This window comes from Podarcis melisellensis (genome assembly GCF_964234715.1).
Source record: "Podarcis melisellensis genome assembly, chromosome: 2".
NCBI lineage: Eukaryota > Metazoa > Chordata > Lepidosauria > Squamata > Lacertidae > Podarcis > Podarcis melisellensis.
In genome coordinates this window covers 59,754,988-59,771,178 of record NC_138529.1, presented here as the reverse complement: position 1 = coordinate 59,771,178, position 16,191 = coordinate 59,754,988, and the positions used below count along the sequence as shown (strand labels likewise).

The following is a 16,191-nucleotide window of genomic DNA, read 5'->3' as shown; positions in this document are numbered from 1 at the left end:
ATGTGATTTTGCGTAGAATTCTATATGCAAATAGAACTTTTTATATCTCTTCCTCCATCCTCAGGGGTTCCAACAGGATTTTCTGGGTCCAGTATATGTCCAATATATGTTGACTGGACCCTCGGACCCACACACAAAAGAGACCATAGATGTGCATACAATTTGCGTATGTCATGCGTCATATGCAGATTTGTCTCTTTTGTAGGTGGACTGGAGGGCCCCCCAAATAAATCAGTGGCCACGCATGTAATAAAATGTCTGACAAACAGAATGTGAATGGATGAAGGTTTTCAAATGATTGCCTTTCCGTACTAACCTGTTGAATTTCTGCCTGCCGCACAGCTGGTAAAGACACAAAAGCCGTGCTTTTCCAAAACCAAAGCCTAGGCTACCATCCTGTGCCCTAGCAGTTAGCCCCATTAACACTTCTGAGAAAACATACATGCCTGAGCCACTTTACAAATTTTTCACATTTCGCATTTGCCACTTTGGAGGGAGATTCTTTAGCACCACCAAGCACATGATGTGTAATACAGTGTTACCTCGGGTTAAGCACTTAATTCGTTCTGGAGGTCCGTTCTTAACCTGAAACCGTTCTTAACCTGAAGCACCACTTAGCTAATGGGGCCTCCTGCTGCCGCCGTGCCGCCGGAGCACAATTTCTGTTCTCAGCCTGAAGCAAAGTTCTTAACCTGAAGCACTATTTCTGGTATCTGAAGAAGTGTGCATGCACACGAAAGCTCATACCTAGAACTAACTTAGTTGGTCTTTAAGGTGCTACTGGAAGGATTTTTTTTATTTTGTTTTGACTATGGCAGACCAACACGGCTACCTATCTGTAACTGGCACTATTTCTGGGTTAGCGGAGTCTGTAACCTGAAGCGTGTGTAACCTGAGGTACCACTGTAGAAGGGTAAACTATGGAGATTCCAAGGGCAACTATAAAATAAGACAGAAGCAAGAAAGGGACACTAACAGGGAGGGGGGGAACCAGCCCTTTAAGACTCCACGGATTCTTATCACCTGCTTAAGGGGCCTAACAGTTTCCCCACATCCAGATTAATCTGACAACTAGAGAAAAGAGGTCTATGCCATTCAATTTTCATCTGTCTTTACCCGATGCAGGGATTCCCTGGGCAGGATTTGACTAATCAGTTCCATCAGTGAAAAAATCTGTGCATGGACTTCTGCTTTTGCAAAGGAGCTTTCCCCTGTCCTCTCCCCAATATGCCCCCTGAAATTGGTCAGGCTGAAATGGGTCAGGAGAACCTCCGGAGTCAATGTGCAGGAGGGAGGAGAGGAGGGGTCGTGTTGTCTAGCAAGTCAAGAAGACAAAACAATAACCTCAGCACAAAGCTGAATCCCTTCCCATGGCTTTCCCCCTCTTCTATAAGCATTCTCCTCCTTCTTTTAACCCAGGGGTCAGCAACCTTTTCCAGCTGTGGGCTGGTCCACCGTCCCTCAGACCTTGTGGGGGGCTGGACTATATTTTGGAAAAAAAATATGAACGAATTCCTATGCCCCACAAATAACCCAGAGATGTATTTTAAATGAAATCACACATTCTACTCATGTAAAAACACCAGGCAGGCCCCACAAATAACCCAGAGATGCATCTTAAATAAAAGGACACATTCTACTCATGTAAAAACACGCTGATTCCCAGACCGTCCGTGGGCTGGATTAAGAAGGCGATTGGGCCGCATCTGGGCCATGGGCCTTAGGTTGCCTGTTTTAACCCATCAGTTAAGCTGGCTACCACCATTTCCCTACTGCTATCATCTGTGACAAAGAACTGGACATTTACAACAAGAGTGGCTAACTTGTGGCCCTCTCTATGTTGTTGGACTCCATCTTGCAGTGGCTGCAAACCAGCATAGCCAGAGGTAGTTCAACAACATCTGATTTACAATACAAACGGCAAGTTGTTGTCAGTCCCTTTTCTACAGCTCTGCTCTCTCCTTCCTCTTCCTGTTCCTGACATGTGTGCCACTCTCTTTCTGGAAGAGGCAAGGCTTTTAAAAAGGTGTTTGATATCAGCTGGGTGAAACTTTAAAAATAATTATGCATTATGAAACTAAGCCCAAACCCTCCGGGTTCTTACTAGCGAAAACATCATTATGCAGGGAGGAGGGGCAGAGCTGTCAGCTGCAAAAGCACCCTGTGCTGAGAGTCTGTATTATCATTATTTCATTAATGTGTAATAGTCGTTATGGTTGATTGCTTTCATTCATGTTGTGTAGTGTTTTCTTCTTTCTATTTTATTGACATTTCACAACCCTTATGAGAATCAATTGGAAAAAAGGAGGAGGAAAACATTGGGAAAGTTAGGCGCAACAAGAAATATGTTTCAAAGGCGGAACTGAAACAAGTCTAGTCTTTCATTTACCTTAAAGCTAACATAACAAAAAGATGGAAAAGCCAAAGCAGGCATGTACAGGAGATGTGGCTTTGCAGTAGGAACACTTGCCAAACTTGATAGACTGTGGAAACTTGAGACAAGAACATCTCACCTGAAACCAAGATAAAATGGTTTAGGTCACATGCGATTTCAGTTATCCTTGATGAAGGTGGAACTTGAGTTTTATCAGCAGCAACTGAAGGGAGTACCATATTTTTTGCTCTATAAGACTCACTTTTTCCCTCCTAAAAAGTAAGGGGAAATGTGTTTGCGTCTTATGGAGCGAATGCAGGCTGCGCAGCTATCCCAGAAGCCAGAACAGCAAGAGGGATCGCTGCTTTCACTGCGCAGCAATCCCTCTTGCTGTTCTGGCTTCTGAGATTCAGAATATTTTTTTCTTGTCTTCCTCCTCCAAAAAGGTGGTCTTATGGTCTGGTGCGTCTTAAAGAGCGAAAAATACGGTAATTTGAGCTTGTGAACACAATTTCCCTCAATATACACAATTTTACAAGCAACATCCCCTATATAGTGTATTTTTGCATGCTATTTTCACGAAGATATGCATTTTCTGCACTCTTTCATCCAATATATATGCATTTCTATATACATTGCTTGGCTAGAGAATTGCATTGCAAAATTCAGAACAGTGTGAATTTTGAAGGATAATGTCCCACTTTTTCTTTTTTCTCCCCTCCATGTTTTGGAGAACAAATAAAAGTGGTGTGTTTTTATATGTAGGTGCAAAAGCTGTTTCTACATAGAATAAAATCCCTGCACCAAATGAAAGGAATGGTGAAATTGGCATTCATAGTAAGATGTAACCAATCCACTTTAAATTATTTAATTGCAATGCTTCTGCAGCCAGTCAGGTATGGAGGGTTGCAACACAGGCAATTGGCTATGTCATTTGCCAAAACCTTCTCTCTCCAGAGGAATTGGGGTTGAAACACCTATATTTCCCAGGCCTTAGGCAGTTGTGAATTACATTATTCTTTTATTATTCTATTTCCTCTTCCCCTTTTTCTTCTCTGCCCTGCTATTTTGTCCCTCTCAGTTTCTCTTCTCGCCTTTCTCCATCAGTCTTTTTTTAATTACAACCAGCTTCTCACTTATATTCTCTCGCCCTTCTCACATTCCCCTTTCCACATTTCTCATTCCAATGCTTTTCAGAATGGGTGGAACATTGACAATTAAAGGGCAAAGCCTTTCTCATTCCAAGATTCTGGAGAGCTATTCCCAATGCAGAGTAGACAAGGGGTGGCCAACATGGTGAGCTTCATAGGTTGTTGAACTCCATCCATCAGTACTATCAGTCCCAGTCAGCCTGGCCAATGGGCATGGATGGCCAAAGTTGGAGAACCATATTGGCATTCTCTACAGCTGAGCACTCACTGGGCAGGTGCTTTGGCTGCTTGATAGGTTCATATATGTTTATCCCCTCCCATTTTGACCTCCAATAATGCTTCTGGCAAAGTGCGCAAGATCTAAGCAATGTATTTATTTCTAAAATAGTTTCAGGAGAGGGAGGAACCCAAAGACGTTGTTGTTCTAATTACATTAATTTCTACAAGCCAGAAATGTGGTGAGTGGACAGAGGCATTGATCCGCAGTCATCATCATCTCCATCATCCAGAAAGAGTAATGATTATTGGGTGTTTCTGATTATTAACCAATGGTGCAAATATATATGGAGAAATGCCATATCTGGTTATTAAGCAGCTTAAGGAGTGCATTGTTCTGTGGGAGAAAGGAAGAGAAGAGTGTCAGGGAAGTGGTAAGGAGGAAGAAAATGTGAGCAACTCATATGTATTTCTTTATTTGGAATCAGTGGCGGATGATGCCCATTGGGATTGGTGGCATGGGAGGCAGGGAGGCCAACAGCAGATGGAACCAGAGCAAATGACAGCTGCAACCACAGCCAACGAGAGGCCCCCGCCTACTGAGCTCCACAGGGGCAACACTGAGATGAAGGAGGAAGCTCTCAAGGAGTTCCACTACTTGGGTGGTGGTCAGTAAGAAGGTGGGCATGTGAAGACTCCCTAGAGGCAGACTAAGGCTGGTGGGACCGTGCCCTATTTACCTCAATGGGTCAGCCACTGTGAGGAACATGTATATCTCACAATTCTAGTTCAAAACTGAGCCACTCAACACAGTTAATGAATGCAGAAATTTTGGGGGTGGGAAACAGAGCCTATAAAAATTTATGCCAATGAAAGAAGAGCAGATAAAATAAACAATACAGAGGTGTAAAAACCAAAGAGCTGAAGCAGCCAAGTATACTGACAGCAGCAAGAAAAGGTTTTGATATGTGGCCAGGAAGGACGGGTCCTCACTAAGGTCTTGGGGGGAATATGAACCTTCAAATACGATAGCCACCTAGGCCAGCATTCCATGCATAACTTTTGGACTGGGTTTTTCCCCCAGTCTCCAGCCAAGTGGAAGCTGCCTCCTTGCAGCTGGGACTGAAGCTACTTTAATTCTAATTAACTGGAATCTGAGCCCCATAAGGCAGCCGAAGACAGAGTTGATAGTCCCCAACCAGGCCATTATCTAGAGCTGGGGAATAGGTAAAAAGGTAAAGGTAAAGGACCCCTGGACAGTTAAATCCAGTCAAAGGTGACTGTGGGGTTGGGGTGCTCATCTTGCTTCAGGCTGAGGGAGCCAGTATTTGTCTACAGACAGCTTTCCGGGTCATGTGGTCAGCATGACTAAATAATAATAATAATAATAATATTAATCATAATTTATTATTTATACCTCGCCCATCTGGCTGGGTTTTCCCAGCCACTCTGGGCGGCTTCCAACAGAATATTAAAATACAATAGTCTATTAAACATTAAAAGCTTCCCTAAACAGGGCTGCCTTCAGCTTTTGGTGCAACGGAACACAATGATGAAGACAGAGCGCATGGAAATGCCATTCACCTTCCCACCGCAGCGGTACCTATTTATCTAATTGAAATGGCGTGATTTCAAAATGCTAGATTGGCAGGAGCTTGGACAGAACAACAGGAGCTCACCCAGTTGCAGGTATTCCAACTGCCAGCATTCTGATTGGCAAGCCCAAGAGGCTCAGCGGTTTAGACCACAGCGCCACCCGCGTCCCTCAGCTGGTCTCTAGACAGACCCTGCCCAGGAGCCAGAATTGCTGGAGTCCCACCACACACACCACCCCAGCTGAGGGATGTAGAACAAACTCCTTCCTATCCATTCCCACAGCTAGGTCCAAATTGTTTGCTGCCCTTAGCAAATCAACCCCCCACTCAATTCCTGATAGCTTCAGGTGCTTTAATTATGATTAAACATGGAAATCAGACCTCAGTTAATTTCAGTGATTTAACTACAGTGGTACCTTGGTTGTCGAACGTAATCTGTTCCAGAAGACCATTCGACTTCTGAAACTTTCGACAACTAAGGCGTAATGGGCAGTCGGCAAATTCAGTTGAGACAATTGAGAAATGAGCTTCAGTAGCCGTTCGACTTCCGAGGTGCATTCAAATCGGAAGCATTTATTTCCAGGTTTCTGGCGAAAACCAAAATGTTCAACTTCTGAAGCATTCATCAAACGAGGTACCACTGTACTCAAACTGTAGTGGTGATCCAGATTTGTGAATCTCTGAGACTAAATATAGCTACTCAGATTCTGTTTCACACAGAGACATTCATACACATCTACAATAAAAAAATATTGAGATCAGGTTGCCTTACCAACATGCTCAAAGTATTTGATGTGTGCCTCAGGAATGTTTTGCTCCAAAACTAATTTCTCGAATTTTTCTTTGATGTCACCTCCCACTTCCGGTCCCCTAGCTTTAAACACAAGCAAAGGTTGAGTAAATTGTTGTTCTCAGAATGGCTGAAATATCTGTTTTATGTCTATAGAGCACCCAAAGTCGTCTCTTATTCTTGCCATCTTCTCTGGATTGTCCATTAGACAGTCAGGAACAGAACCCCCATGAAACCAGAGAAGAGGACCTAAGGAGGCCTGGCCAGACATGGCCCTCTACATGTTTTGGGGCTACAATTCCCATCATCCATGACCACTGGTCCTGCGAGCTAGGGATGATGGGAGTTGTAGTCCCAAAACATCTGGAGGGCCATGTTTGGCCATGTCTGATCCAAAGGAACTGAAAGCCTACACAGGTGCTGACTGTCCCTATTTGCTAGTGGGAGGCTTTATGGTAGCTGCTCTTTCTGCTGGATCACTGTTAATATTGCAGCCCCCTGTTTCCTTTTATTTTGGGGACACCTTTTATCTTCATGTGAAGTGCTAAAGTGGCCATTCTTTAGGGTTCAACCCCCTTTTCCAAAAAAGATATTCCTTCATCCCGGGAAGGGCTGATTATTCCATTAGCCACTTTTTATTCTAGAAGATTATTGTAGTCAAGATTTTAAATAGGTTTTTATCCTTCTTTTTAACTCTGTACAGTATAGGTGACTGTTGACAGCAAAAAAAGGGGGGGCTGTATATTAGCCAGATAAGTATAGATAAAGATATTCAATAATATTGTATTCTATTTTTGTATGTTAACTAGAGCCGTAATTGGATTGAACAGAACTTAGGGTACCCTTCCATAAACTTAGGGTATCCGTCCAGAAGTTTTAGGCAAAACCTTCCACCAGCCACCAAACTGTACTGCAGGAGGAACAGGCAGGACAGAGCCAACTCCTTCAGCACAGCCGAGTGAGGAGCAGCACTGGCTCTGCCTCCTTCCTTTGAACTTTTCCTGCTCTGGCTGGTCCACAGAAAAACTTGAAACTCAGAACTTGAAACTGAGCTTGCTTCTTTCCTCTGCTCCCAACCCATTCTCCTTTTGTGACTTTTAGGGCGCGTGTGTGTCTTTGTGTGTGTGTGTGTGTGTGTGTGTGTGTGTGTGTGAGAGAGAGAGAGAGAGAGAGAGAGAGAGAGAGAGAGAGAGAGAGCTTTGTAACTTCTTTGTGGCTGAAGAATGAGTTGAAAAACAGCAACACTAACTAACTAGCATCCTTTTTTTGCTGAACCACAGATATGCCACAGGGTGGAGTGAGGGTTATTGGTTTGTTTGTTTTATGTTGTGAACTGCTCTGAGATCTATGGGCGAAGAGCTGTATTTAATAAATAAAAATAAAATCCATTGCCATAACACATACCAGTCAGATACATAGCTTCATGTTCTAATTTCTTCTTGTGCATAATGATATAATTTTCATAATCAGTATCCATGACATGGGCAATACCATCTATACAGGAAACAACACAAGATATCAACTGAAGGAAGCGGGTTCCTCATTTCTTGGATGTTAGGGGGGGCAGGCAAATGGGGATCAGCCACTCTTAGTCACCTTAATTATTCATTCTTTCTCCCACCCTCTCATTAATATGTCTTCCGAATTTTAAGGGAGGTGAATCTCCATGACTTAATAAGTGTCCTGCCCAGGTCCACCGCCACAGATTGCCCTCCCTAAAGCAGGCAGTGGGAACCACCATTCCTTCATCCCCACACATTTCATCTTGCTCCCTGTCTTACTTTCCCCCTCTTTTAGCCATGGTGTTAGGCATGGCAGACTCCTCCAACTCTTGAGCCAGAGAAAAGGGCGTCCTTCTTAAAAGGAAGGTGTTTGTGTGGCCAAGGCTGCAAGTACTATGCTGAAAATCTAAAGTTAAATGTAAATGTTGACTAGTTACATAGGAAATGTGTGATTATGTGGACACTTTCTCACCCCTTCCCCAGAAGGCCTTGTTTTGAGGAAGTACACCCCCCGCCTCTTTCTCAATACAGTCATACCTCTAGTTGTGTTCGCTTCATGTTGCGTTCGCTTCATGTTGCAGATCCATTCTGCACGCTTCGCACATGCGCAGAATGGCCGTGTGCACTCCATGCTTGCGCAGAAGCACCGCTCTAGTTGCGGACTTTTCGGGGTGCAAACGGCCCCGGAACATATTGTATCCACAACTAGAGATACCACTGTATGTGGCAGGGAGGAGGGGGGACCTTAGACCCTGTTTGGAGAGTAGCAGAGCAAGCAGGTTGCAGAGAGGCTCCAGACAGTGAGAACTCACCACCCCTTCTGCTCCTCCTTAACTTTGTTGAGAGCCGCCCACAGTGGCTGGAGTAACCCAGTCAGATGGATGGGATATAAGTAACAAAATTGTTGTTGTTGTTGTTTGCCTGGCTCTGTTAAACTAGAACTTTTCCTGCGGCATCCCAAGGGCTTTGGAGAACCTCACTAGAAAACCAAAAACTAGCTGTGTCGGTCCATTTCAAAAATAATAAAGCCTCTAGGTGAGCATTACATTTATTTCAGCCAATTCTAGTGTCAGGAAAGACTGGCCAACTTTTAAGTTCTCTAGCACTCTTCATCAAGCACAATATTACCAAAATAATGATTAATTTTCCCACCCACCCACCCCAAAAACCAATCAGACTGGGATGATATGTATGAGGGCAGCTTAAAGGATCAGTTGCAAGATAAAGATTGTAGGGTGACAGAGTCCCTCGCCAGTACTATACAGATCAGTTGTCTGGCTGCCAGGGATTCTGCGATAAAGAAGCAAAGACTGCTCCCAGGTCTGAGAACATAGATCCCAGCTGTAACCCAGAACTCCCTTGTGCAGCCTTGAGTGAAACACTCAAGTTCCTCCTGGTTAAGCAGAGGGGAGATCAAAAGAGAAAGCAGGAGTCTTCCATTTTGAAAAGCCCAAGATTAATTTTGGATGGCAACAAGGCAAATCATATCCTCCTAAGTTGGGAAGTGGAGGCGTTGGTTTAACCATCTGCCCTGAACCACAACTCAGGGGGTAAATCACTTCCCTTGCATGTGGAATGTCCCTGGTTCAATTCCTGATGTTGTGCAACTTAAAAGGATCCTGTCACTGGGATGGAAAGAGACTTCTGACATGGGGATGGAAAGAGCCACCGTCAGTCTGAGTGGGTCAAACTCAGGCAAACGGACAAATAGTTTTTGGCAGTTTCCTGTTACAGCGGTACCTCAGGTTACAGACGCTTCAGGTTACAGACTCCACTAACCCAGAAATAGTACATCGGGTCAAGAACTTTGCTTCAGGATGAGAACAGAAATCACGTGGCAGCGGTGCGGCGGGAGCAGGAGACCTCATTAGCTAAGGTGGTACCTCAGGTTAAGAACAGTTTCAGGTTAAGAATAGACCTCCTGAACGAATTAAGTTCTTAACCCGAGGTACCACTGTACTGTGATGTCTCTTTTATCAACCTTCATATACTGCTCTTTTGCTCTCAGATCACAAAACGCAGATGGAAATTTAAAAATATTTATATGTTTTGTTTGAACTGAGGGAAAATCAGCTTGCAAAAGAAGGGTTTGCATGAGGTAAAGATGGGCAAAGGACTTCCACATAACCAGACTGTTACATACCTTTAACTCCTCATTTGCCCTTCCTATCTTTTTGTTATTTAGACTGATAGTCTTATGCTGCGTCCTCTTCACAACCTCCTCCTCCTCCTGTCACTTCTCTCTTGAATCTCAAGATGAGAGGTCAGCTTGGAACGATCTTCCGAAAGAACTATGGAGCAAACATAGCTGCCTTTGTTTTCTCTAGGCTACTTAGGTTTAGTGAGACCCAGTGCTTTCTTTCAGAAAAAAAGTGTAGGGGTCCTCTCATATTCCTACTCATATTGAAATACTGCCCCCTCAGTGAGGCCAAACTTAGATTGACAAAATGTTTAAGGGTATGTGTACCCCTGTGTCCCCCCAGAAAAAAAGCACTGGCTAGACCTAGTAACCTTTTTCTAGGCAAGTTATGTATTTCCTAAAATAAACAACCTTATTGGGGGGTGAGTGATTGCATTGCTCTCCCCCTCATAACTCGATTTTGCACTCAGAAGGAAGAATATAAATGGGGAAAAGAAGAGATGTTTGAACATTTGCCCAAATCACAGCATCTGGATCTTCCGATCACAAAAGATACTTTGTCATCAGGTAATAGGGTGGCTCATGGCACTCGTACTTACCAGGAAATTCGAATACACCAGGTATGTCAGTGCACTTGAACACAAGAGCTGCTTGTTTGCAGACACCATCCCTGGAAAAGAGCTAAATGAAAGCACTTCAAAACCAGATACCCAGCCCCTTCCTGCCATGCCTCCTCTACTTGTATTTTTTAGGGTGCCAGAGCCACTGATGGAAGAATACAGTACCAGTAAGATGCCTTAGGGTTTACCAGAGGGAAGGATAGCCGGAGTGTCAAGAGGAAAAGCACCCTGTTGCGGTCAATGCCTTCAAAATGAACAGGCCTTTTTGGAGGCCTCAACATTATTAAGTGGCTCTCTCAATAGCTACAGGAAAGGTTTCCGCAGGATTACTCAATATCTCCATTGGCATTCCAGCAATCTTTTATTTATATCGCTATGCCCAACCTAAGTGGCTCTTTATGATATATTAAGATAAAACAAGACCAAAAAAAAGAGACAATAGGGGATGGGAAACATGTGGTCTTCCCTAAGCAGCAGCTCTGTACAAAATCTGGACATTGCTCCATCCAGCTCAATATTGTCTACACTGACTGGCAGTGCCAGAAACTTTATGCCCTTTCCAAAGCATCTCAAAACGATTTCAGGGGAAATCAGGGCTGTGGCTCAGTGGCAGAGCACCTGCTTTCCATGCACAAGGACCCCGGTTCAATCCCCAGCCTATGCATGATGGGAGGAGAGGTATCAGTTGTAAGGTACTAACGACATATAATTAGCGGTGAGTTTCAAATATCCATCCAAAACCTCCACCGTGTGGTCCATCGGTGCTATTTTCTGATCATGCTCATTCAACACAGGCAACTTGGAAGCCATCCCGATGGAGTGCCACTTCCCGATAACCTAAAACAGAAGAATTTTGATTGACATTTTAGGGGGCAGCGAAAGGTGATAGGTTTAAATATATAAAATAGCAACGTCCAGTCGGTGGACTGCGAAAGTAATGTTGGTTATAGCGCTGCGTTCAATTTTCAGTGTTGCACTTTCTGTTGTGCATTTTTTGTCAGTCCCCCCCCCCAAAAAAAATGCTCAACAACTCTGGCCAACCCCCCCCCAAAACACCCCCCCACACTCCTCCTCCTTTCAATGACAATGCTAACATTGTGTATGACAATGTCTAACATTGTGTATGCCATCAAATGCCAACAGTGTCCTTAATCTCTCTATATTGGACAAACAGGCCAGACCTTACGCCAAAGAATAAATGGACATAAATCGGACATCAGGAATCACAAGACAGAGAAACCAGTAGGAGAACACTTCAATCTCCCAGGACATTCTATACAAGATCTCAAAGTAGCTGTTTTACTACAAAGGAATTTCAGAAATAGACTGGAAAGAGAAGCTGCTGAATTGCAACTTATCACCAAACTTAAAACCATGGAGAAACCTGGTCTGAACAAAGACATTGGATTCTTATCTCATTATACATGACAAAGCCACTTTTCACCTTCTCACCCATTGCTTTTTCCTGTAATACCTATTGCAGTCGTTAAGAGTCGTCAACAGGCTCATCCCAGCTATCTGCCCATCACCCATTCCCACCACCCCTCTGAGTAATACCCCTCCCCACCTTCTCACTATATAGAAGGGTCTGGAAACTTCTGTTTCAGTGTATCTGAAGAAGTGTGCATGCACACGAAAGCTCATACCAAGAACTGACTTAGTTGGTCTTTAAGGTGCTACTGGAAGGAATTTTTTTGTTTTGACTATGGCAGACCAACATGGCTACCTATCTGTAACTGGAACTATGGAAGGCACCACATTGAGCCGCATGAAATGGAAGTCCATCAACCTCACCAAGAAACTTGCACAGGTACAGACTGATATCTTCTTTCTTACTAAATGCAAGAACCTGGACATTATACCCAAGGGTCTTAGAATTAAGATCCCTCTACAATCCACGTATCCCACTGAATATGCAAGAAAACTATGCAACACTTTCTCTAAGAAGCTGCTCAAACATCTGATCAGCGTTCTCTACTCTAAACAGAAGCTAATAAAGGAGGAACTTTTTGTATTGGACAACTCTATCAGGAACCACCAAGCTTGGCAAGAGTTCCAAAAGGAAAAACAAAACATTTACCACTCTCAACTGGAGCTACTGAAAAAACAGAAAAACAAGAAACTCTCTAACCTTTTCAACCTACAGGCTACAAATCAAAACAAGATCAACAATATTGTCAATCTCTCACAGCAAGCACTCAGCCCAGCTGAGGAATCAGTCCTTTCACGTGGACTGTCATTCTGCCCTGCCAAATCCCCACACATGATCCAGTTCTGCGGGAACTTGGAAGCATTTTTCCGCCGTTTACGCCTGAAGGAGTATTTTCAACACACACAACAACAAGACAAAGCAGAACAAGCAACAACTTCACAACACAACACCTCCTAACCCACTGGAGAACAACAACCACCCTCCCAACAGAACACTGACCACCAACTACCACCGAAAAAGTGTTACACAAAAAGTGACTCCACATGGACCCCTCCTGATGGACGCAATACCACACTGGACTTGTACATTGACTGCTTCCGCCACAGAATCCAAACAGATGTGACCAGAAAACACCATTGCTTACAACAAAATCTAAACCATGCTGAAAGGAGAGCCATAGATAATCTCAGAAACAACCCAGACATTATAATTAAAGAAGCGGACAAAGGTGGAGCTGTCGTCATCATGAACAAAACTGACTACATTCAGGAGGCTCACAGACAACTTTCCAATACCGCCTTTTACATAAAATTGGACTCAGACCCCACACAAGAATACAAAAAAGAACTGAACAAGATTGTTAAGGAGCTACCCCCACACATCCAAGAACAGATCTTCACTAACACACCAACAGAACCTCGACCAGGAACTTTCTATTTTCTACCTAAAATACACAAACCAGGAAATCCAGGACGCCCCATCATTTCAGGTATTGGCACTATTACAGTGGGTGTCTCCGGTTATATGGACTCTGTTCTGAAACCATATGCCATCAGTGCTCCCAGCTATGTACGTGACACCACAGATTTTCTGAGGAAAATACAAACTTTAAATAATCTTCCCAACAATACTATACTAGCTACTATGGATGTGGAATCTCTGTATACCAACATCCCACACAACGATGGTTTACAAGCTATAAGGAACACCATTTCAGATAAAACCACAGCGGACTTTGCCACCAAACTCTGCCAATTTTTCCTTACCCACAACAACTTCAAATTCGGTGATGACCTGTTCCTTCAGATCAGCGGCACAGCAATGGGCACCCGCATGGCCCCACAGTATGCCAACATCTTCATGGCAGATTTAGAACAACGTTTCCTAAACTCCTACCCACTCAAACCTCTCTTGTACCTGTGATACATTGACGATATTTTTATCATCTGGACACATGGTCAACAGACCCTGAACACCTTCCACCAGAAATTCAATGATTTTCACCCCACAATCAACCTAACAATGAATCAATCTATGCAAGAAATACATTTTTTGGACACTACTATAAAAATACAGGATGGGCACATAGACACCACCTTATACCGTAAACCAACTGACCGACAAACATATCTACATGCCTCTAGCTACCATCCCAAACAGTCCATCGTATATAGCCAGGCACTACGTTACAGCCGCATCTGTTCCAATTCTACAGACAGAGACTCTCACCTAAGAGATCTACAGCAAACCTTTTTAGAACTAAAATACCCAGCAGATGAAGTTAGACAACAGATCAACAGAGCCAGACTGACACCCAGAGAGAACTTGCTGCAAGACAGACCCAAAAAAGAAAATAACAGAACACCTCTAGTCATCACATACAGCTCCCAAGTTAAAACAGTACAACGCATCATCAGAGATCTACAACCTCTCCTGGACAATGACAGTTCTCTTTCTCAAGCTCTGGGAGGAAGACCTTTCATTGCCTACAGACAGCCACCCAATCTTAAACAACTCCTAACCCACAATAATACTACAACCAGACCTAACACGGACACTGGCACCAGAGCCTGCAATAAACCCAGATGCCAACTTTGCTGCCACATACACCCGGACAACACCATTACTGGCCCCAACAACATCACACATACCATCTCGGGACTATTTAATTGCTCATCGTCTAACATTGTGCATGCCATCAAATGCCAACAGTGTCCTTCATCTCTCTATATTGGACAAACAGGCCAGACCTTACGCCAAAGAATAAATGGACATAAATCGGACATCAGGAATCACAAGACAGAGAAACCAGTAGGAGAACACTTCAATCTCCCAGGACATTCTATACAAGATCTCAAAGTAGCTGTTTTACTACAAAGGAATTTCAGAAATAGACTGGAAAGAGAAGCTGCTGAATTGCAACTTATCACCAAACTTAAAACCATGGAGAAACCTGGTCTGAACAAAGACATTGGATTCTTATCTCATTATACATGACAAAGCCACTTTTCACCTTCTCACCCATTGCTTTTTCCTGTAATACCTATTGCAGTCGTTAAGAGTCATCAACAGGCTCATCCCAGCTATCTGCCCATCACCCATTCCCACCACCCCTCTGAGTAATACCCCTCCCCACCTTCTCACTATATAGAAGGGTCTGGAAACTTCTGTTTCAGTGTATCTGAAGAAGTGTGCATGCACACGAAAGCTCATACCAAGAACTGACTTAGTTGGTCTTTAAGGTGCTACTGGAAGGAATTTTTTTGTTTTGACTATGGCAGACCAACACGGCTACCTATCTGTAAATGCATAGATTAGTGCCAGTTATTTTATCCTGGGAGTACATTGCAGTCTCTGGGGAGTTGGACGTGCCTGATATAAAGCAACCCACCTCATCTCTGTAATTTTCCTACCAGAGCTAGAAGCACAAGTCAAAATCAGGCAGCCTTTACTGTGAGCATTCAAGATCAACAACCCTAATCTGCCGTTTGCCATCTTATTGGATTTACTCTAGCTCATTGATTTTAGAATATTTTTATTCCCTGCCTGATATTATATTAATGTTTTATATTCTTGTTGTTGGCTGCTCTGAGCCCAGTCCTTGGACAGAGTGGGCAGGGTATTATTATTATTATTATTATTATTATTATTATTATTATTATTATTATTATTATTATTCACTCAAGAGCAAAGCTGCTCAGGTGTCCTATCCAGAGTCCTAAGAGAAGCAAGGTCAGAGGGGAGAGGGGAAACATCACTCATTTCCACAGGAAGCAAGTCCCGTCTGTAAACGTCTTACCTTTTGGGGGTCAAAGTTTGGGTACACAGGGATGTCAGCACTGACAGGAAATATGCAGGCAGGGGTCAGCCCAAACACCACCAGCAGCACAGCAATCATCCTGGAGCTGGTTCTCTCCTGCTCTTACCGTGAACACCGTGTGCAGGGGGAGAGAATGATGGTCCAGGGTTTCAGCAGCCCAGTTTAAATATCTGCCTCCAAATGGCTTCAAAGCACATCCCACTCACCAACTTATGCAAAAGGGAAGAACAGAGTGGGAGCAACAGGGTTATTTTTGAAGGGAATTAGTTTTATTTGTGGTGTGGAACAAGGTGGAGTCTCCTTTGTGCTCAAGGCTGTTCAAGGCTGGCACATTCCCTTCCTGGGCAAGTACAGAGATCACAGGTGCTCCATGGCATCTCCTCCTCCCACCCCACCCCATCTCCACAAGCTGGCCCAGCCCTTAATGACTTGTGGTCTTTTCAGCAAAAGGAGTAGAAGACCTATCACAGAATGAAATACTTAAGCTTCTCCAGGATATTAGATCACTGGACCACACATCCCAGGGGCTGGTGGTGGGAACTGCCACCTCA

The 16,191-nt window shown here is 43.7% G+C and overlaps 1 protein-coding gene across 1 annotated transcript; it reads right to left on the bottom strand.

Moving 5' to 3' along the window:
- Nucleotides 1–3,879: 3,879 nt before the first annotated feature.
- On the bottom strand, nucleotides 3,880–15,839 carry LOC309364003 (epididymal secretory protein 4-like). The gene is made up of 6 exons (XM_081900652.1): nucleotides 15,620–15,839; nucleotides 11,089–11,225; nucleotides 10,368–10,438; nucleotides 7,531–7,620; nucleotides 6,109–6,210; nucleotides 3,880–4,138 (listed from the first exon to the last, which is right to left on the bottom strand). Exons 1-6 carry the CDS (start codon nucleotides 15,716–15,718, stop codon nucleotides 4,122–4,124), a joined length of 516 nt encoding a protein of 171 aa, XP_081756778.1. The 5' UTR covers nucleotides 15,719–15,839; the 3' UTR covers nucleotides 3,880–4,121.
- Between the last annotated feature and the right edge of the window lie 352 nt (nucleotides 15,840–16,191).